We start from the raw sequence: 23252 nt of genomic DNA on the forward strand, positions 1-23252 counted from the left end.
TAATTACTGAGGCGGCCAAATACGTGACTTTAGACTGTATCTCCACATTCTAAATTATTTAAGGTAATCAACCTAGTTATTGTCATATTGTTCTATTTATTTCTATTTGAATCCTAGATGGACATGTTTTGCGATCTCATACATAGCCTAAAATATCCAGAGCTTATGAACATTATTAAAAACCACATGCCGAAGAACTGGGAACAATTTTTAAAGTGGGAATTTGGGAGTGCCAGCAAGCAATAAACTTATTTGAAAAGTGATATTTCAAACACCTTGTGCGGATTAGTGAAGTACTTATCAGCAGCAGTGAAATACTTTAAGGAGTAAGAGCTGTTGATTAAGCTATAACATTATGAAATGAAATAATACATCCTTGTTTTATTCTAAGAAATGTTTGGTTTTACCAGTGATGCACATTACCATTTTATATCCTGGGTTATGTTATTATCCTAAATGTTAATGAACTAAATGACAGCAATTAACTTACCTTGATTAACAATGCTTATAGTCTCTGTATATGAAAGGATGGCCGTCCCAATTGTGTAACAATTTTACTAGTCATGAAATATAATTTAGGAAAAGAAGATGCCTGGGATATGTGTATACACCAAGTATGCTCCCCATGGGTGGGACCAACTGTGCAATTAATTCACCTCTTAGTTAAAGAGAAATAGTAATTTTGGGAACAACTTAAAGAAGCCTGCTGAAAAAAGCATGAGCTGAGCCAGAAGCTTATGGCAGACCGTGGACAGAAAAAGGGTTATCTGGCTTTCCCAAATTAATTTCCCCAGCTTGAGGCAGCTCTGAGGGTCTGATATATAAAAGATGCATAATCATATTTCACCTCGTAGGTCTTCCCTGTACAACCAGGAATCCTCAGGACAGTCTGTGGTTATTTACAGCAGTCATTCATGAATACTATATGTGGCTTTGATTTGACCTTTTTTTGTTCAATAGACATTTCCTCAAACAAAAGATAAATGTAGGCGAATTTAGAACAAAAAGATCAGTCCATCTATTCAGTACTACAAAATACTACCCCTCACTCTTTCAAAGGTTTGCTTCTGATAAGTGCCTAGAATTATGATGTTATACAGTAAGCACAACAAAATGAAAGAAAATAAATAGAAGAAATAGAAGTAGAAAAGTAGATGCAGATGCATAAACAGTGTTGAAAGGATGTCAGGTGCTTCAAATGTGCTATGCCTGACATAACACAATCGTTATGATAGTAAACTTCAAGAAACTGTGACAGAAGAAATGTGCAAGATGCAGAATATGGTAATGTCACATTCCACTTGAAACTAAAGCTCAGCATGGAGCTGTAAAAGAACATCTGCACACCTCTTTTGATCATGGCTTTCCTCCAGTGGAGGGTTAGATATTTCATAAAGAGTTTATCCCTGTACATTATCATCTTGAACAGGCTTTAATTAGTACAAAAAAGCCTAGTTTTTTTAAACACAATTTCATCGCATTTACCATTTAATACAAATTCAACATTCAATAGTGAATATATTCTTACTACTTATCGTACCCTTGTGGAGTCAGACTCCCAAATCGCCAACCCAAAGTAATCTTCTTCCATGAGGTTAAGGTGATCGCAGACTTTCTTCATCAAATCTTGTCCTTTAGCATGTTTCTACAAATATCAAAATATTCATTTTACAGTTGTGCTTGCTCACTACAACACATCTTTGCAAAAACAACAAGATACTATGGGAAAAGTAATGTAATGGATGTAACCTAAAAATCAATAAATCTGGTAAACTGAAGAGATGAATTTCACACAAAAGTGACAAATAGCTCAATCAGTAAAAGGAAAACTAAATCAGCCTTAAAATGTGTAATGAAAATTATGACTGCCTGGACAAGGCTGTTTGTAATATAAGAGATATCTATCATATTCTGGCTATATTTTCCCTCATAACAGACTAAATGTAACAGTTATCTTTCAATTCACAAATGCTCCCCAGTGTTTCTTAACCCTAAGAAAACCTTAGAACACTAGTCTACTGCATATCACCCATGAAAGACCATTACAATCTAATTAGAGCCTTGATTATCTGAAACAGATCTGTCATCAAATCTGACACACATATTTAGTCAGAAAGCGCATTGATATGTGTACCCAGCACCTCAAATTCCTTAATTGTCCCATGTGTGCTCTAATGCACCTCAAGCTAGAACAAATACCATTCAACATTCATCTTAGCATCAGTGTATACATCTGAATATACATGATGTACATCAGATGTATCAAGAGTCAAAATCAAGTTAGTGGGTTTCCTTCTGCTTCGAGGGACAGGACTAACCAAATAGACATTTCACGGAGGGCCAAGTTTAGCAATTGTCCATTCATAAGGCATTGAATATTTCTAAGATAATTAAGCGAGGAAAAACTACCCTCAAGACTATGCTAGGAATCTCTGGGTTTGGTCTGTTATCTTCACAACTAGAATGAAGAGCTAATATGCAGGGCTTCAAGTAAGTTCTTCAAAAATAACGGGTCACTATAAAGAACACACATCTACAGCCTTTGTGGAAAGTCCCTATTACCAGTCATACGTTGCCAACCTTTCCCACGCCTCTTTTACATGGTTCTTCAGAAATTCTTGGCCGAAAAGAACATGCACTATGTATAATGCAACAAAAGATTACTGCTTATAACAAAAAGGCTGTGCATGAACTTTCAAATGAACCACAATTCCACAGACTTCTTAACATTTGGAAATGCAGAAAAGGATTAAGTAACTTACCATGTAAGCATCTGTTCTTGGCATGTAGAGCTGTACATTCAGATGCTTTGCATACTCCTACCATCTAGAGTTGGGTCCGGATGTTTTCAAGTTAATTTCTTCGAAGAAGTCTTTCCTAGTCACAAGGTTTTATGAGGGAATGGACCATGTAGCAGCTTTACATGTGTCAGCTATGAAAACATTTCCTAGGAAGGCCTGGGAGGCCCCTTTTCTCCTTGTAGAGTGCGCTCTAGGAGAACTAGGCAAAACCCTTTTAGCTTTTGCGTAGCATATTTGGATACATTTGACTATCCATCTAGCTATGCCTGATTTGGGAAGGGCCTTTCCTTTATATGACTTAGAGACAGCAACAAAGAGTTTCCCGAAAGGTTTTATCCTATCAACATAGTACATGAGGACTCACTTTACATCTAGGGTGTGGAGAGACCGTTCTGCAACAGAGTCAGGTTGTGGGAACAACAAGGGAAGGTCAATGGACTGGTACAGGAGAAACAGGGAGGCTATCTTTGAGAGGAATTTGGGGTTGGTGCAGAAGACAACCTTGTCCCTGTGTACCTGGAAGAAAGTTTCTTCTGCCATTAATGGCTGGATCTCACATGCCTGAGTGAAGTGATGGGAATGAGGAAAGCCACTTTCCAAGAAGTGAAGGGACTCAAACGGGAGACCCATTAGTCTGGTGAGGACAATGTGGAGGTTCCACGTCGAGTCTGGGGAGACCCGATTCGGGATGACTCTTGAGGCCTAACATGAAAGCCTTGATGACTGGTATGAGGAAGAGGGAAATGTGTTATCTGTTCTGAAGACATGCAGCTACTGCAGACAGGTGAAGGCAAACGGAAGTGAACACCAGACCACACGTCTGCAAGTGGAGGAGTTAGACGGACCCCGGAAATTAAGGTGTGATTTACGTAGAGTGGCAATAATGGATAAAGTGTTTCCATTTGGCAGCGTAAGAGGTGCATGTGGTAGACCTGTGACCTTCTTTAAGGAGGTTCATGCATTCAGGTGTAAGGATGAAGTATCCAAACTCTAAGACCTCAGGAGCCAGACAGCAAGATTGAGTGACCTGGGTGCCAGATTTCTCCATGGTTCTGTGTGAGGTCAGGCCTGTTGGGGAGCCTCTTGTGTGTGACCACCAAGAGTTCCAGTAGGGTGTTGAACTTGGCAAGCTCAAGTGGGGATCACCAGGATGAGGGTAAGCGACATCTGCTTTAGCCTACGAACCACAAACAGAAGAAGGGAGGAGGCGGAAATGCATAGGCAAATTTCTCAGACGAGTTCATCCATTGTGCATTGCCCATGGACTGTGGAAACATGGAGGCGAAGGCTGGGCATTTGGTGTTTTCAACGGTGGCAAAGAGGTCTACTTGAGGACTCCCCCACCCTTGGAAGGGAGGACTCTCTGGTGGAGTTCCTGCCAGGAGGTGTATCTTGGGGCAGGCAACCCACTGCCAAATGTTCTTGGCTAACAGAGATCTGGGGTGAACGAGTTCCACCATGTTCCTGAAGGTTGTACATGGGCATCATGTTGTATGTTCGGATGAGGACAAGCTTTGCCGGTCATATGGGGTAGGAAAGCTTTCATTTCCAGGTGAACGGTTAACAGTTTCAAGAAAATGATGTCGAGGTTCTGTTGGCTGGGCCCCCGCTGGCCTTGGACACTCAGGTCCTGCAAATGGACACCCCACCCAGTCAGGGAGGCATTGCGACCTGTGGAACTGGGTCGAGAAAAAGCTGACCATGCAGTAGGTTGTTGGTGTTCACCCACTGCAGAATGTGACAAGTGTGGCAGTAGATCAACACTAGAAAGTCCCAATAATCCTACGCTTGAGAGCGTTGCTGCAATAGGCATTCCTGTAATGGACGCATGTGTAATCTAGCATGTGGAACTATGGCAACGCAGGAGGTCATACCTAGAAGGCACCATGTAGGAGGTTTATCATGACCTGAATGTGCTCATGGCATTGTTGGCTGGTGGGGCTCTTGACCAGCGGTCGTTTAAGTAGGGAAGACATGTCTGCCTTGCCTACGCAAGTAAGTGGCAACCATTGCAAGGCATTTGGTAAACAACCGAGGTTCAGTGGTGACTCCGAAAGTGAGCAACTGGTAATGCCTTCTGCTGATCATGAACCTGAGATAGCGGAGATGGGCCGGATGTATTGCTATATGGAAACAGGTATCCTTTGGGTCAAGAGCAGCCTTGAAGTTGCCTTGCTGCAGCAGCAGGGTGAAATCCTTACAAGAAACCATGTGAAAATGTTCTTAGAGGATGTATTTGCGTAAGGGACAGAGGTCAAGAATGGGACTGAGGGGGCCGTCCTTTTTTGGGAATCAGGAAGTACAGAAAGTATACTCCCATGCCCCGTTGATGATGAGGGAGAGGCTTTATGGACCTTTTGAGAAGGACCGCCTAAACCTCTTCCCCGAGAAGTCTTTGATGTTTCAAGGTGAGTCTGTGTTTGCGGGGTGGCATGTTGGGGAGCGTGGAAATAAGCTCAAGACAAAAGCCATGTTGGATAATATCAAACGCCCACTGGCCTGGACGGGATGTCCACCAGGTAAGGAAGAACCCCTCTAGATGACCCTCCCTGACAGGTGGAGAGCAGTCAGAGGGAAGTCAAGGTTTTGAATTCTTTTGGGGGAGCCATCCTTGCCTCTACCGGTTATTGATATCTCTAAAGGCACCTCTAAAGTATCCCCAGCCAGAGAATTGCTGGGCTCGGGAGTTTTGGCCCACTGTGCAGTTGTAAAGGGAGGTGGTCTTAGTGCCTCCACTATATGATGGGCACCGAAAGAACCTGCGAAGGGTGGTTGTTTGAACCTCTCCCATTGCCTTTGTTGTTTGTTTCTTTTAATCTTTTCCAACATCTGGTCAATCTGTGGTCCACACAGATGTTGGCCATCGATCCGTGGGTTGAGCAGATTGTGTTGGACTTAAGTCTTGAATCCAAAAATGCGCAGCCACGCATGCCTGCACAACAGGACGCTGGAGAATATGCCCCGAGCAGCAGTATTGGCAGCATCTAAGGCACAACAGATGGTGGCATTAGAGAGAAGCTTACCCTCTGAAATGATCTCATACCCCTTCTTGCTATTCTGCTCTGGGAGATGCTGGAGCAGCTCCTCTATAATGTCCCAGTGGGTACAGTCATAGCGCAAAAGCAGCATAATGGAATTGGTGATTCACCAATGGTTAGCTGACTGCACGAGGACCTTCTTTCCTGTAGCATCAATGCACTTTCGTTCCTTTTCTGGCGGCGGTGCATCAAAAGTAGCCTGAGAGTTAGCTCTCTTGAGGCCGGTATGAACCAACAGAGAGTCAGATAGGAGCTGGCCACATATGTAAATAGGGTCTGTAGGGGAGGCATTATATTTTTTTCTACCCTGGGTGTAATGACCCAGGCGCGGGCGGGGTTCTGACGAACTCGGAGGCCTGTTGAAGCATGCCTCTGAGAATGGGGTGGAAGTGGGTGGAGGAAAGAGTCTTGAAGAGTATGTCCTCCTCAATAGATTCAGTGTGGAGATTCAGTGCGAAGATCCACCTTGTGGAGTCATCTGGAGCGGAGGGACGGGCAGGGTACAGGTCAGGATCTGTGTTCCCTGTTGGGCCAGCATCGTAGGACTCCCATGGGTTACCATGAGGAGGAGTGTTAAATGTGCCCCCGCCCCCATGGTCCCCTGTGTCGGTATGTGTAGACCCTTGAGGTGTATAAGAGAGGGGAGTCCTCTGTGGAAGGAGGCAGAGAAGGTGAAAGCTGTGCATTTCAGACAAAGGACTGGGGGCCTTGTCTGCCTTCTTGCGCTGCTTGGGTGGAAGAGGCATGTCGATGGCATTTTCGAAAGACAACTGCAGTTTGGATGGTTGAGCAGCAGTGCCAGGTGGGCGAGTAAGGATGCGGACAGTATGGGGGTGTATGGCCAAATGTGTTTGTTGAGAGTCCATCTCATCCTGGAGCTTGTGGAGAATCAGTTCAAGATTGCCGGAGGCAGAGACAGTCCTGGTTGTCGTTGACTGGGATTTCGGATCGGAGGCCCATTTTTTATATCATGTGTGTCTGATCTGAGAGCGGTTTTGATTTTGACATTTAAAGTGTCGGTTTCGAGGGTCCCAACACTAGATGAAAGGAGTTTGCACAGCATGTGTGTATCTATAGCCATACTTGCCTCGAACCTCTATTTTAAAGATGCTTATTTTGAAATAAAAACCAACTGTAACAAAAAAAACATGCCTGTGGGAGGCAACACTGCATTTTTCAATATAATCAAAGTAACAAAATCAATCAAAAGGCAAATGCTACTTACCAGTATGCATCTGTTCTTGGCATGTAGAGCTGCAGATCTACACACTGTGTATAGATCGCCATCTGGTGTTGGGCCCGGATGTTTGCAGTTGTTTTTCCTCTTGAAAAGTCTTCGGAAGTCACGAGGTATGTGACTCCTCCTTTGGATCGTATTGCGCATGGGCTTCGGCTCCATCCTCAGATTCTTTTTCGCCAGCAGGGAAATGATGGAGCGTAGTAACAAACAGTGAAGATGCCAATGTGTGTTGTATCTAAATAAGATAAACTGGAACAGATAAAGGTAGCCGGGGAGGCGTGTGTAGATCTGCAGCTCTACATGGAAAGAACAGATGCATACTGGTAAGTAGCATTTGCCGTTCGAGGCATATGAGCTGCAGATTACACACTGTGAATAGATTATATAGCAGTGCCCATCCTTAGCGGTGAGCACCAGTATCTGTTGCAGTGGTTTGAAACAAGGTCTTGAGTACAGCCTGGCCCACACTAGCGTGTTGCTTAGTTTGTACATCTACACAATAGTGTTTAGTGAAAGTGTGCGGTGTTGGCCATGTAGCTGCTTTGCAGATATCATCTAAGGGGATGTTCCCCCAAGAATGCCATGGAAGCCCCGATCTTATGTGTAGAGTGGGCTTTAGGGGGAACGGATAGCGTTCGTTTTGCTTTGTGGTAGCAAATCTGAATGCATTTGACAATCCACCTAGCTATCCCAGATTTGGAGATGGGGTTGCCTTTATGTGGTGGTGAGAAGGAAACGAACAGTTGTTTGGTTTTGCGAAAAGGTTGTGTTCTCTCGATGTAGTAGAGTAAGGCTCGTTTTACATCTAGTGTGTGGAGAGCTCTTTCTGCAACGGTTTGTGGTTGCGAGAAGAATACGGGTAGTTCCACAGATTGGTTTAGGTGAAAGGGAGAAATGACTTTAGGGCGGAATTTTGGAATAGTACGGAGAACAACCTTATTATGGTACATTTGCAGAAAAGGTTCTTGAATGGTGAGTGCTTGTATCTCACTGACTCTTCGGAGGGAAGTGATGGCTAATAGAAAAGCAGTTTTCCATGTTAGGAATTGAAGTTCACATTTGTGTAGAGGTTCAAAGGGAGGCCCCATTAGTCTAGTGAGAACAATGTTTAAGTTCCACACAGGTGAGGGTGGCACTCTGGGGGGAGGAATTCTTTTGAGGCCTTCCATGAAGGCTTTTAGGCAGGTACTTTAAAGAGTGATAGGTGCTGCATGTTTTGTAGGTAGGCTGCTATGGCTGCAAGGTGCAGTCGAATAGACGTGTAGGCAAGATTGCATCTTTGTAAGTGTAGTAAATAGCATATGATGTGTTGAATGGACACATCTAAGGGATTGAAGTTATTGCTGTGACAATAGACTACAAATCGTTTCCACTTGGCTGCGTAGCAAGCTCTAGTGGCAGGACGTCTAGCTTCTCTAATGACGTTCATACAGTCTGGGGGGAGATTTAGATAACCGAATTCTAGTATTTCAGGAGCCAGATCGCAAGGTTGAGCTGAGCTGGGTCCGGGTGTCTGATCGCTCTGTGGTTCTGGGTTAAGAGGTGTGGAGAGAGGTGTAGCTTTTGGTGCGGTACTACTGACAGTTCCAGCAGTGCGGTGTACCACGGTTGTCTGGCACAAGTCGGAGCTACTAGGATTAGTGTGAGGGAATGTTGTTGTAGTTTGCGCACCACTAATGGAATGAGTGGGAGAGGCGGAAAAGCGTACGCAAATCTGCCTGACCAGTTCATCCATATCGCATTGCCTTTGGACAATGGGTGTGGATACCTGGCGGCGAAGCTTGGGCATTTGGCGATTTCTTGGGTGGCGAAGAGGTCCATCTGTGGATGCCCCCACATTTGAAAGTACGGGTGAAGAACTTGTGGATGGAGTTCCCACTCGTGGATCTGTTGAGTTTGTCTGCTCAGGAGATCTGCTGTAGTGTTTTGGACTCCTGGGACATGTTGGGCTAGGAGAAAGATTTTTCAGGGTATGGCCCATCTCTATATGCTCTGTGCTAGCTGAGAGAGCTGCGGAGAGTGTGTGCCTCCTTGCGTTTGTATATAGTACATGGCTGTCATGTTGTCTGTGCGGACTAGGACTGCCTTGCCTGAGATTTGTGTTAGAAAAGGTTTTAGGGCTAAAAATATGGCTAGTAACTCCAGATGGTTGATGTGGAGTCACTTCTGTTGAGGTGTCCACCTGCCATGCATGGTGTGATGTAGTAGGGGAGCGCCCCAGCCGGAGAGTGATGCGTTCGCTGTTAGAACTATCTGAGGAACCGGGTCCAGGAAGGGTCGCCCTTTGGAAAGGTTTTTGGTGGTCCACCCGTGCAGAGAGCTATGGGTACGACCGCCTACCAACACCAGATCTGTCAGTTGACCCTGGGCCTGGTTCCATTGGCACGCTAAGCACTCTTGGAGAGGACGCATTTGGAGTCTTGCGTGAGGTACTATGAATATGCAGGAGGCCATCATCCCTATTAGTTGCATGAACACTCGAGCTGGAAGAGCGTGTTGTGGCAGAAATTTGGCGCGTAGAGCCTGAATGCTTGTTATCTTGGCAGGACTAGGGTAGGCTAGCGCTCTTGAGGTGTCTATGGTGGCACCGAGGTATTCTTTTACGTGGGATGGTTGTAGATGGGACTTTGTGTGGTTTAATGTGAAGCCCAGTTTGTGAAGTAGCTGGATAGTGGTGTGCGTGTGTTGTACACACTGGTTGTATGAGCTGGCTTTTATTAGCCAGTCGTCTATGGGAAGACATGGATGTGTTGTCTTCGCAGGTGTGCGGCCACTACTGCTAGGCACTTGGTAAATACTCGTGGTGCTGTGGTGACTCCGAATGGGAGCACTTTGAATTGATAGTGTTGGCCGTCCACCACAAATCTGAGGAACGTCCTGTGAGCGTTGTGAACAGGAATGTGGAAATAGGCATCTTTGAGGTCTAAAGTGGCCAGGAAATCATTTAGGGAGAGCAGGGGAAGTACCTGCTGGAGTGTGACCATGTGAAAATGGTCTGAATGGATATATTAGTTCAGGGGCCTGAGGTCTAGGATGGACCTTAGCGTGTCGTCTCTTTTCGGTATGAGAAAATATAGGGAGTAAACCCCTATATTGTGTTGGTTGATAGGAACTAGTTCTATTGCCCCCTTTTGTAGGAGGGAGATTACCTCCTGCTTTAGTAGTGTTAAATGTTCCTGTGACATTGGGCGTTGTTTGGGTGGAATGTTTGGGGGGTTAGTTAGACCGAATTATTTGTGTTACCAATTTTTCTGAGGTGATGGTAGTCCAGACTGTAAGGAAATTGTGGAGTCTGCCCCCGACCGGAGTGGGATCATCTAGGGGGAGTGGAGGGAAGTCATTGGGCAGGGGTGGAGGCGGAGCGGGATGTTTTTGTCTTGCCTCTGCCTTTATTATTGTTGCCTCTGTAGCCGCCTCTTTGGTAACCCCTTGTAAAGGTGGATTGGGTAGAGGCTTTATAGGAAGTGGAAGCGGTGTCTGAGGAGTAGCCTCTGGATGTGGTTCGAAAGGAAGAGTGGCGAAAAGAGCGCACTGGGAGTGTGTGATTGTAAGGCTCCCATAGATTTCGCCGTATCTGTGTCTTTCTTCATTTTTTCCAGGGCCTCATCTACTTTTGGGCCGAACAGATGTTCGTGGTCAAAAGGGTGGTTCAGGATGGAAGCCTGCACCTCTGGTTTGAAACCTGAAATCCTTAGCCAGGCATGGCGACGGAGGAGGACGCTGGTGTTAATTGCCCTAGAGTCGGTGTCAGCTGCATCTAGGGCACAGCGGATGGAGGTATTGGTGATGGTTTTGCCCTCCTGAATGAATTCATTGGCTCTATTTTTATATTGGTCAGGGAGGTGTTGCATTATGGCTTCTAGTTCGTCATAATGGGCCCTGCCGTATCTTGCCAGAAGCTCTTGTGTATTTGCGATGCGCCATATGTTGGCAGCCAGTGCGCTTGCCGGATGCTTCCAAGAGTTTCGACTCTATATCAGGTGGTGGTGCTTCACCTGATGCTTGGGAGTTTGCTCGCTTTCGTGCTGTAGACACTACTAGGGAATCTAGTGGTGCTGGCCCTCTGATGTAGGCGGGATCTGTAGGGGCAGCCTTATATTTTTTGTCTATGTGAGGGTTGATGACCCTGGCTCAGACTGGATCTTTAAAGACCTCCGGCGCGTGCTTGATAACTCCTTTGAGCATGGGCAGGATGGAGGTGGCCCTGTGTGTCGTGTCGAAAGTATCCAGGAGGAAGTCCTACTCCATGGAGTCGGTATGGAGGTCCACACCGTGGTAGTGTGCAGCCCTCTGGAGTAGGTGGTTGAACCCCAGTGAGTCTTCTGGTGGGGATGGTCTCGAAGGGTAGAGATCATCTTGCGGGACGTTAGGAATGTCAGGAATGTTATAGTCGTCCCATGGGTCTGGGGAGCCTGTCGCAGTGGGGTCCCCTGTAGGTTGGTCATGGGGCTCGTCCCCTATTTCATCATAGACATCATCATTGCCATCATCCGAGAGGGTGTGGGGGAATGATGAGGTGGGGGGGGGGGGGGAAGGAGGTAGTGGTGGAGGAGGTGGAGGGGGCGAAGGTATTCTCAGAGGGGAAGTAGCAAAGTCTTTCTTCTTTGGAGGTGGAGCTGGGGCAGTCTTGTCCAGCTGTCTTTTTGATGCTGAGCATCAAATGTCCAGTTTTAGGATGCTTGACCAGTGTTTTTTGCAATGGATCAGGCTTAAAAAGTTCTTCAGAGAGTGGCCCTGTCCGTCGGCGCCGAAGGCGTCGGGCCGTAGGTTTTTCGGTTTTAGAGTCTGCACTAGTGCGCTGTTTTGCACTATGCGGCTTCGAAAGGGCTGGTTGATTACTCGGCTCCGAGATGGTTTTCGGCTTCGAGATATGGGTGTCGGTAGCCTTGTTTTTTTGCTTGGTTCCGGGGACGGTGTCGGTACCGAGGAGCCTGAGCTGGTTTTCGGCACAGAGTGCTTCGGTAAGGAGCTCGGTGCCAAGGCCATTTTCTTTTTCGCCGTTGGTTCCGAGGAGTGTTTCTCGGCACCGACGGTGGGCTGGCTCGAGCCCGAGCCACCGGAAGGCTTAATAAGCTTCTTTACCGGTCCCGAAGGTGCGGTGTGGGAAGCAGTGTTCTTGGTCGTGCCTAGGCTCGGAGGCGAAGGCGTGACCGAGGCCTTTTTCGATGCCGTCGAGGGTGTGGGGGTGTTTGGGGGAGGGGGGATTTCGGTACTCACGACCCTCTGTGCCGGAGTGATGTCCTCCACATCTGAATTGTCGGCTTCGGAGGCGCTGACGAGGCCTTCGTCAGTGTGTTGTCCTTCCGGAGCGTCAATGCCTTCTCCGAAGATGTCGTCTGGGATCGCCGTCGACGAGTGTGCCATGGTTCTTTGTGCCCTTCGGTCTCGAATGGTTTTCTTGGACCGGAAGGATTTGCACGCCGGACAGTCTCGAACCTCGTGTTCAGGGGAGAGGCAGAGGTTGCATACTTCGTGAAGATCGGTGTGGGGGAATTTGGACCCACATCGAGGGCACTTCTTGAAGGGAGTCCTTTCCATTAGCCAGGACCGGAGCTTAGGTAGGCCCGAAGGCCGTCGTCGACGACTGGAATCGAAGGTCTTGATCGATGAGAGCTGCGTTGAGTGAGGGGATCGCGATCGAAAACAATACCGCGGAAAGGGGTGAGGATTGCACGTCGATTGGAGAACTGGAAACTGTTCGGAGCCGGAGCGCGAAGATCACATCCGAGCCCGATGGCGGAAAAAAACAATCCGAAGCCCATGCGCAATACGATCCAAAGGAGGAGTCACATACCTTGTGACTTCCAAAGACTTTCCAAGAGGAAAAACAACTGCAAACATCCGGGCCCAACACCAGATGGCGAACTATGCACAGTGTGTAATCTGCAGCTCATATGCCTCGAACCGTATGTTTATCTGAAAACACAGCACTGTAAATGAGATACTTCTAAGAAATATATAAATAATAAAGTCACAGAATAGAGTTCCTTTCCTCAGACTACATAATAATCAATTTTTGACTCAACTACTTTAAGAACTCTGGAAGTTATATATGTTCCAATATGCCCAACAGCACGTAGTCAGTTCCGAAGTTCATTTTTGAAGTTCAGATTAAGAAAGGATCTAAAAAGACTCAGATTTAAAACTATGATCCTGGACAACGGGAAGTATTCAAGATTTATATAAATTCATAAACACTCATGAGGGAGAACAAACTACTAACTTATCCTTTTCCATCATGAGATTTCCTCAGAGAATGACAGAATAAAATAGCATGGAATCAGAAGCATAAAATCATTAGGGACATTAACTCCACAGGATAGCCTAAACAAATGGGGACTCTGTTATTGAGTCTGTATGTATGCAGAGTTGCTTTGCAAGGTATGAACTTATTTCCAGGTGGAGACCCTACAAATTGACGAACTGGAAGATTCTCATCAGAGTAGTGGTGTTGGCTTACTCCCTCCTGCAGTGGGCCATAGGTATACCTGGTAAGAGCCTACTGGCACTCTCGCAAGCTATAACACAGGAGATGCTCCATCAAGGGTGACTGGTTCAAGGAGGGTTGTCCTCTGTAAACCTCTATATTTAATGAACAGTTGTTCTACAATTTGTCTGTGCTGAGCACTCTCTGTATCTAATTTCTGTGGGGACTTGTTGGGGGGAAAGTAGGAAAGATCACGATTTATGTAGAATTGGGAGATAACTTTTGGTAGGCAAAAAAGGGGGAGTCTTGAGAGAAACTCAACTTCTCTGGACACGTGCATTAGGTTGTCTGAATAGACCGTGTAGCTTACTCACCCTTCTAGCAGATAAAATAGCAGCTAGAAAACCACATTTCTATGTCAGGGGCAGCAGATACACTTTTTTGGGTAGGTTTGTAAGGGGGCCCTGTCTATTTTTAAAGAAATATGCTCGGTTCCCATTGGACTAAAGTTTTCAAGCTGAATGGGGGAATAATTACTTCATGGTTGCTAGGAAATATTTAATCACAGACACAGAATAAACAATGCCAGAGAATTCCACTTTAAATAAGCAGCCACTAAATGTAATTTAACAGACTAGAGCTGCAAGTCAGATTTATCCAGGTAAAGAAGGGAAAGTAGTACAATTTCTTCCTGGGTAGATCTCAGGTCTGCATGTCACGACTTAAGACACCAAACGCAAATGGACTTCTAGAAGGATGTATGTCTTCTTGCGGCGTAGTCATTCAGTCATCAGGGTGGTTTGTATGTCCATGACTAAAATACTCAGCAGCTAAGCGATGAAAGGCAGGATATTTGAATTTCACATGACACTTTGGGAAGTGATCCCGCCTGTCCACCAGTGACTAGGCCAATCCGACCCAATGAGAATCTATGCTGTCTGAACTTGGGATAATTTTCAGCTGGACTGGGATCAGGGGGAAAAGACCAAGCCATCAGACAAGCTTTCACCTTGAAGCAAGAAGGCTTTGGTATGCTGGAAGTGTGGTCTTTGAATTTGGAGATCCCTTCAAGTTACTAATACAAAAATTATTAATTTAGCCAGCATTCTGTCAAAGTGTTAGCGTTGGTCATTCCAAATGAAGAATCAGATGAATTAAAAAGCTATTTTACAGCAATACATGTTAAAACCAACCTGCTAGTTGAGAAGGAAAGAAGGTAATACCTGTCTTTGACAAATAAAATGAAGAACTCCATAAAGATGATGCCTTGAAAAAAGTGGCACTGATTGAAATGAGGGAGTGATGCCAATGCACCATCAAATATCACTGATATGACAAGTTAATGGTAATCTAACATCTAATAAAGTTGTTGGACCTAAAACTATATTCAGGGCCACTGGAATTTTTCACTAATGGAGGACCAAATTATGCTGCTCGGTTGACTAAATTGTAACACAAAAAGGGCAAATCAAGCTACCTAATACAGCACATTGTGATATAATTCTTTTGCTAATTTAGCACACATTAATACTGTCTGAGCAAAGGTTTCACCTCAAAAGTATCATTTTATTACCCAAATACAACAATAAGAAGCTATAGGATTAGAAGATAACCTTTGCAAATAGTCTGCAATTGTGCACCACCATGTCTGTACCTTTTTGTTAGTTCTGTTTCACCAGTTTGAGCTATTAACACATTTTTGATCTGTAAAAATCAGCAAATTCTATCTATGTCAGGACTGGAGGTGAGGATTATGCTTTCCATTTTTGCTTTAATAACAGGTCATATATCAAAGCAGCCATTAAGGCATATAGAACTACTTTTTATATGAACACCAGGGAAAACAAAAAAACACAAGAGTTCATAAGTCCTTCTTTGGTCTCTGCAGCATGGTCCCAACATGGTCCTTTGTTGCTGCCTGGTTGCTCTCTTTCTTCACTGCTCAGCAGCCAGTTAAGTGGTGTTTTGCTTTTCTTTCTAAACTAAGACTGTTTATGCACTGCTAGCAAGTGATATTATGGTTCACTTCTGGGCTCCGTATGTAACTGAGGCCCTCTTATTGGCCGTGGTGTGGTCCGCCGGCCCATAGGGCGCAGTGATAGGTGAGGCACTCTGGCTCTGCGGCAAGTGTCTCCTGCATATAGGGAGTTAGACACGGGCTATCAGAGCCTGAAACTGACCGAGCCTTGTCCCTGCTGTTCAGGGTAATGCACAGTTCAGTGCTGGGACCGTCTTCCCTTTATCTCCTGATTTGACGCGCCTTTGTGGTATGTATTTTGCCATTACATTGTACACCTTGTGGGGTCTGTAAGTGATTTTAGGGCTTCTGAAGGCCAGTGATAGGACACAGTCCTGGACAGCTCATTTACCCTCCAAATCATACAGGGTGTCTGTGCCCCTAGGGCTTGGGCCTGCATAACTGTGTGCCTCCAGCCCACATATATCGCCTGGGCTCTCTCCCAGCCCCATAACTTACCACTCTTGCATGTGTATTGACAGGGCTTCCTCAGCCCACAAATTTCAGCCTTAGACTTTTCTACTTCCCGGCTGCCTATATATATATATATATTTGTCAGCACAAGGCGCTCCCTGTCATTCATGGCAGGATGGCGATGCAACCCTCACAAGCTACCTATGAGGAAGAGGACTCATTGTCATTCCTCTAGTGGGATGAAGACTTTTATGAGGCGGTTGACACCTTGATTTAAAGGGCAGTGAATAACCTCATGGGGCCCATGGAATAGCGCCTCTAAGATCAAATTGCCAGAGCATGCACAAAAATTGCCCAGATTTCCGCTCCTGTGCCAAACAAGCCCCCACAGGACGCCCCAGCAGCGGTGTCCACACCCCCAAAGAGAAAATGTGGAGAAGGAGAAGATAAGGACGTGTTTGAGCATTTCAAGCACACATTTTTGTCCAAATCTTCTCAAGAAGATCCTGCTGGATCTTTGAAAGCCTATCCCGAGCCACTCCACCCGGACACCACAGATCAACAAGACGACTTCTTTCTCAGGAATTAGGAGGAAGAGGCAGGCTCCTCCAAATCTTGGCACCCAGCTTCGGACTCTCCCCCCCACGCCACAGCGTGATCCGGATATGCTGGACCCGTATGACATCATTCAGCAGAGTGGTTCCCAGCTGAAAAAGTGGCAAAGTATGTGGCGAAGCAGCTTTGCAAGCCGTTAGAAAAAGATGCCCACAACAGCCTTTGGGCCGGAGTGCACTTGTCCTACCTTGAAGGGGAAAGTGGCCCTCACCCCAGATATCCATTATTTCCAGATCCTGCGACTCCAGCAGAGAGAACCCTTAATTCGTTGGATGTGAAGATATGCTTCAAGTTCTATTTGCAAAAGACTAGAGGCTTTCGCAAGTCTAATCAACCATTTGTGGCCTACAGTGCTCCTCAAAAGGGTTGTTTCCAAACAGTATTTGCTCGTTAGATTTAGAGCGCCATTTACTATTAGCATCAAGCAGTAGTAAAGTCATTATAGATAGCTGAACACACTCACGCTACCAGAACTGTTTCAGCCGCAACTGCGCTGTTTGCTGATGTGCAATGCCAGGGCATCTGCCGTGCAGTTACTTGGAAAAATGCACACACCTTCACCAGGCATTACTACTTAGATTCTGCAGTTCGCAATGAAACAGCATTGATCAAGTGGTACTGCAACATCTTTTCCAGTGACAGAGATTTCTTTTTCACCCCTCCATCCTTTTTTCTGGCTATGCACATTTTTTCTTTCAACTCTTTTCCTATTTAAATGTATTTTTATGTCTTTATACACATATTGGTATATAGCTTTATATTTGTTTTGGGATATGATACATCTAAAGATTCATACCCTACATTTAAAAACAAAAGTAACATACAATGTGCTCATTAACTGCTCTTTAATCCGATTGAACCATGTGAATCTATATAAGTTCCAATACTGGATTAACAAAATATTGCGAATGTAAGCAGAATAAAGGACAAACCCCTAGACTACCTACTTCAAAAAAGAAGTAAAAATGCTTCTGATGAATAGAGTCCTTCTCTAGGAGACCTGAAGTCCCTCAGCTTGACTTTTTTCCTGTGGAAACCTCTGGATCTTGGATCTGCTAGGCAGATTGATATATTGTATTTGTAGCACTCCTCGCTTATTCCTTCTTGCCTGTTATTTTCTCTTTTTCCCCCACTATGTAGGACAGGACTGCTATATGTACAGCGCTCTGATACCCTGATGGGTCATGTTTGCGCAACATAAAACTGGGAGTGGGAGTGGTTGCCCAAGGGGGGTTGTTTGGGGATCCCTTTGTGAAGGAACAGTTATGGCAGCGGCTGTTTCTCCTACCCAACATCCCCCCAGGGGTCAAGGCTCTGGGTGTGGCCAATACCAGACTAACCTGCGCTTCATCAACTTCTACCAGAAGCACTTCGGTGGTCGCGGAGGATTCAAAGGGCAAGCAGGCACAATGCCAGAAACGGTAAGTGTTCTTCCTTCTGCTGAGATAAAGGTAGGGGGGCAGCTGCCACTGTTTCTACCAGCCTAGGCATTGATTAACTCAGATGCAAGGGTCTTACAGACAGTGCATGGGTTCCACATAGAAGTTTACGGTTCCCACAGGCCCATTTCCTTTTCCACCCACAACGGAGCACTCATAGATGAGGAGGTTTTAGCTCTTCAGCAACCTTTTTCTGGTTGACAAGACCGACGAGGACCGCAGACCTATGATCCACCTCAGGGACTTCAACGAGTAGCTGCTATACTGCCACTTCGAAATGGAAGGACTTCACCTCCTCAGGGATGTCCTGCTTCCGTCCAATTGGATGGTGCGCCTCAACCTGATATGTACTAGTGGTTCTGGTTTTTCCCCCTCATTGCCATTTTCTGCAGTTCATGGGCCCCTCCCAGACCTTCTAATTAATCACTCTACCCTTCGGCCTGTCGTCGGCACCCTGGTGCTTCATGAAAGTCCTTAAGCCGGCAGTATGATTCCTCTGAGTGCAGGTAATTTCGCTTATCGTTTATCTAAACTATATGCTCCTCCTGGCCTAATGCCCGAAGAAACTGGTAGAACCACTCCAGGTGGCAATAAACCTATTGCAAGGCCTGGGGTTCATAATCAATGAAAAGAAGTCTCTTCTCGTCCCTACTCGGAGAGTGATCTTCTTAGGGTTTGTCATAATTCCACATTTTCATACCTGAGCATTCTATCTCAGAAGATGGCAAGGATCAGGCGCGAGCTCCGCCAAACGTTAACCACACCTTACACATCACTCGGACTGATCGCCCACATGGTGGAACTCCTCTCCATCGAGTCAGGTGATTTCTCCAGGCCCTCTTCACTAAATGGCTCTGCAGCACCTCAAGGCACTCTACCTGAAAAAGGGTCTAACATATTTGCAGTTGATTCTGCTGTCAGATGAAGCCAGAGAGGAAACAGAGTGGTGGCTCACCCATATGGAGGCCTGGAACGGGAGAGGAATCTTTGGTTCCAATACCAATCTGGTGACAGAATCGGATGCCAGTAGGTCGGACTGGAGTGCCAGGTGTGAGGATTTTTCCGCAGGATAAAGCTGGTCACCAGTAAAACACAATTTACATATAAATTGTTTGGAGCTTCTGGCAGGGTCGTTCGCTGTTCAGTGTTGGACGAAGGACCAGATTCAGTTTTCTGTCCCCTTAAAGATGGACAAGGTCTCAGCAGTGAGATATATCAATCACCTGGGTGGGAGAGGGGGGCCAACAGGTCCCGAGCCATGGTGGACATGGCAAAGGAGTTCTGGAATTTCTGCCTGGAGAATCAGGTCTTAGTCACGGCAGAGTACCTCCCAGGCCAAACAAACCAAATAGTTTATTGAAACTCCTGCCACCTTCGGGATTCGAAGTCTTTGGAAGATGGACCCTCAGGTCTTTTGCAGGCTGGTCAGCAAATGGGGTCCCGTTCTCAATCAGCCTGTTTGCGTCTCGCCTTGATCACCAGCTGCCACTTTTCTTCAGCTGGAGACCAGACCCGCATGCGAAGGTGACGGACGCCATCCGCCAAGATTGGAGTCAGGGGGAGGGTTAGGCTTTCCCTCCTTTCTCGATGTTCACCCGGGAGTCGGCTCAGGTATACAGGCTACTGGCGGAGGTGGTCATAACACCTATATGGAATTCTCAAGTATGGTTTCCAGTGCTTCTTTCCTGGGATTCTCCAATCCGACTCCCCCACTTTCCTCGAATTCTGCTTAGTACGGATCTCAAACCGCATTGGATTGTAGCAGAGGGATACTTGCATCTGATGGCATGGTGGACTCCAGGCAACGCTGTAAGCTCCCAGGCCTTTTGCGCCACGCTGAGTTCCTCCTCTCCAGAGCTTGGCCAGACAGCACCATCAAAAGTTACAGTTCATTCTGGACGAGATGGGGAAGTCTGTGCCTGTGACGGGGTGTGGATCCTGGGGGAGCCACACCTGGGGGTGCTCAATTTCCTGTCAAGCCTAGTAGAGGATGGGTTGGCATACCATGCAATTAAGCTTTCCGCTGTGTGATTTAGCGGACACGCTCCCCTCAATGGTGTCCCCGATTGGCGAGCATCCTTCTGTTTGCAGGATACTTAGAGGGATTCGTCGCTCTCTTCCACCGGAACCACGCTATGGAGCGCTTTGGAATGTTAATCTAGTTCTGAACCTTTTCTTGTCATGGCAACCGAATCAATTTGTGTCCCGGAAAGAAGTAGTTTCAGTCAAGTTGGCAATGTTACTCCGTCTTGTCTCAGGCAGGAGAGTTTAAGACGTGTGAGTCTTAGATTTAACGGCTAGGGTGTTTTTCCCGGGGGGGGGAGTTTTCACAGCAAGTAGACGTGCAAAAACCAATACTTGCACAATTTTTTATCCAGCTTTTTCAGAATCTCCCAAACTGTGATGGTTCAGTGCATCAAGGAATATGAGCAAATGACTGAGAAGGTTTATCCTCTGGGCGAAAGACAGCTTCTCATTGCACTGAGAAAACCGTACAAAGTGGTATCCTCACGTACGATAGCCTGATAGGTTATGCAAGAAGCTGGAATAGACACCAAAGTATTTGGAGCACACTCAGAAGGGGAGCGATGGCTTCGGATATTTTTGTCTGGTGGCATGCTTAGAGGAACTCATGCGTGCAGCAGACTGGTCTTCAGACTCTACTCTTTTAGAGATTCTACTTTAAGCCAGTAATGGATGTGGCCCAATTGGTGGTGAGTAAGCTTTGAACTAGCATAATCCTCACCTCCAGTCCTGACATAGAATGAAAATTTGCCTAGCTTAGTGAAGGTAAGTTTTAATTCTATTAAGGACACAGAGGTGAGGATTATCCCACCCAGTAATCAAGTCAGATGCAAACCCACCCCGTTTTGAAGTAAGTTTGTTTTACCTTTAATGATTCACTTTCTTTAACGTTACGTTTATCAAAGTGGAATAGCTATGCCTGTCTATTGCTACGTTGGGTCTTTCACATTGGTCGACATTGTACTTTGGGTAAGAGGATGTTGTGGAATGGTCACTAACGCAGCATGTCTTTGCATCAAATGATGGAGCTAAACAACACGCATGAGAAGAAACTTATGGCGTGATTCGCACGAAGAAAGAGGGAGAGCAGATAGCAACAAAGGACTTTCGTGAGTCCTTGCTACAGAAGGACTTATGAGCTCTTGTGATTTTATGGTTTCCCCTAATGTTTCATTGGAAAAGTAGTTTTATAATGCTTTAATGGCTGCTCTTTTTCAGGGTATGTCAAAGTGAAGAAGGAAAGCCTAATCCCTGCCTCCGTGTACTTAATAGAATTGAAACTTACCTTCAATAAGCTAGGCAAAAATTAATTATTGAGGAGATGGTGGGTAATGTGAAAAATGCAGTAAATCCACAATTAGGTCGGAAAATACTGCAGCAGCAGATTCTCAAATCCCTGGCTCTTGGTATATCTCTGGTGCTCTACAAGTCCTTTTACAGCTTGGTAAAATACTGCTTAATAACAAAAAAAACATGTTTCTGGAGCTGCAGAGTGATAAAGCTTCACACAAGAACACACAAACGACAGCCATACAGTGGAGGAGGACTGTAATGTATGCCTCAATTAATGCAATGATGAAGGGTAGCTGTTGTAACCCAAGAGTGTGTGTGTCAGTGAGAAAGTGTGTGCGCGTCTACACACATACATTACCCGAACGGTTTTCAACTAGTAAGCATGCAGATGTTTCAAATTACCTCCACATCACACTCTAACAGTGTGTCATCTAGTAGGGTGACTTTACAGCGCATGCCTTTGGATTTTTTGACTGGCTTCTGGGTAGTTTTCACCTCTGTACCAGTTTTTGTCTCAGTGTTCTCTCCCTTTGCGCAGTCCTCTGTCCCTTCTTTGTCTTCTTTCGTCTCAAAGTCTTGGTCAAAGTACTGGTTGTCTTCCCGGTCCTCCTGAGCTGGCTGCAATAGAGAGAGCAACAATTGTAGAAATTACATAGGTGCATCAGTCACCTGACAACCCACATACTACCCAAGACAAATTAAAAAAAAGTACCTCAATTAATTGGGTCTTCTTGGTGTGTGCTCACCACCATTGCATCTAATGGAGGATTGGCATTCACCAAAAGAAAGCCGTCACTTTACAGAACTTTCGGTGAGACCCAAACATAAGCGTTCATTCATGTACTAAGTCCTTGCCCCTACCCCTTCATTACCCAAGTGTTCCCAACCATTTGCAATGTGTTTTTCAAGACCTGGCATATGAGATGAACAGTGGACATCAACGAGATGAAAAAGCAAGGATTTATTTTACACAAAAAAAGAGACATCAAGTAATTACTTTCTCACTCCCACCCAACCAGTGGCAATCAATTACAAATCAAACAGTGTGGTGAGGGGGAAGACTGAATATGTCCACCAAACATGAAGCCAATCCATTATTAGAATTAAGTGCCTGAAGGTAGTATGGTCTTCTTGGAACACACAGCTAAGGAGTATTGTTTAGGACAGTGGCTCTTAACCTGTATCCTCCGGATCCCTGGGGGTCCACAACACCTACTCAGGGAGGGCACCACTGCTTAGAAAATTAAAAAATTATCTAATACACCACACATACGTAAAAAGAAACACTGACAGCCAAACGTTTTAAAAATGACCTGTAAATGTGAAGGAATTTGAAATTGAAAGCTAAAAATTAAATTCGTATCCTTATCTTGATTCATGAGAGCAGCACCAATACAGCAAACGGAAACTAGGAAGAACGATTCCTGTTCTCAATTGAAGCCTCATTGGAATTTGCCAGCAAAGAGAGAGCAAGCATTTTGAGAGGGGGAAAAAATAGTGATATGCCAGTGTCTAGCATATTGCTTCGTTTTTCAGAAATAAATCTACATATTGAAAAGCTCTAATTTTCCCATTAAATATCTTGATTTTCACTTTTTTTTGTTAGTGGCGCAAATAATATATTTCAGACTTTGTGTATTTGTTTGATATATAGGTTTTCTGTGTTTTTGTCTATTGTTTTGAGGTTCACATTTTCTTTTTAAGGGGGGGGCGGGGTTGATCGTCTGCTTTCAGTAGTGTGGTCATGTGTTGAAATCAACACACACTTTCCAATATAATTTTTTTCTTTGGTGATGTTTTGACTATCTTAGACCCACTATAAGGTTTCACGATCTTCATACTGAACCAGGAAGCATGGTTTCTATTTCTATACTGGGGCCCTTGATGGATGTAAATGTGATCTGGATGCAGATAGCTTGATATTTGAATTTTTCACCTCTTGT

The 23252-nt window shown here is 45.4% G+C and overlaps 1 protein-coding gene across 15 annotated transcripts in view; it reads right to left on the reverse strand.

Annotated features, from left to right (window-relative positions):
* The window catches only part of EPB41 (erythrocyte membrane protein band 4.1), a 796630-nt gene that overhangs the window by 457513 nt on the left and 315865 nt on the right, over window positions 1-23252 (reverse strand). For all 15 annotated transcript variants that reach the window (XM_085647607.1, XM_085647621.1, XM_085647620.1 and 12 more), the window contains exons 3-4: window positions 21712-21927; window positions 1541-1645 (exon numbers count right to left, since the gene is read on the reverse strand). In XM_085647607.1, coding sequence (XP_085503733.1) covers window positions 1541-1645; window positions 21712-21927 — 321 coding nt within the window. The remainder of the gene's footprint in view (window positions 1-1540; window positions 1646-21711; window positions 21928-23252) is intronic.

The sequence above is a fragment of the Triturus cristatus genome, chromosome 3_2 (genome assembly GCF_964204655.1).
Source record: "Triturus cristatus chromosome 3_2, aTriCri1.1, whole genome shotgun sequence".
NCBI lineage: Eukaryota > Metazoa > Chordata > Amphibia > Caudata > Salamandridae > Triturus > Triturus cristatus.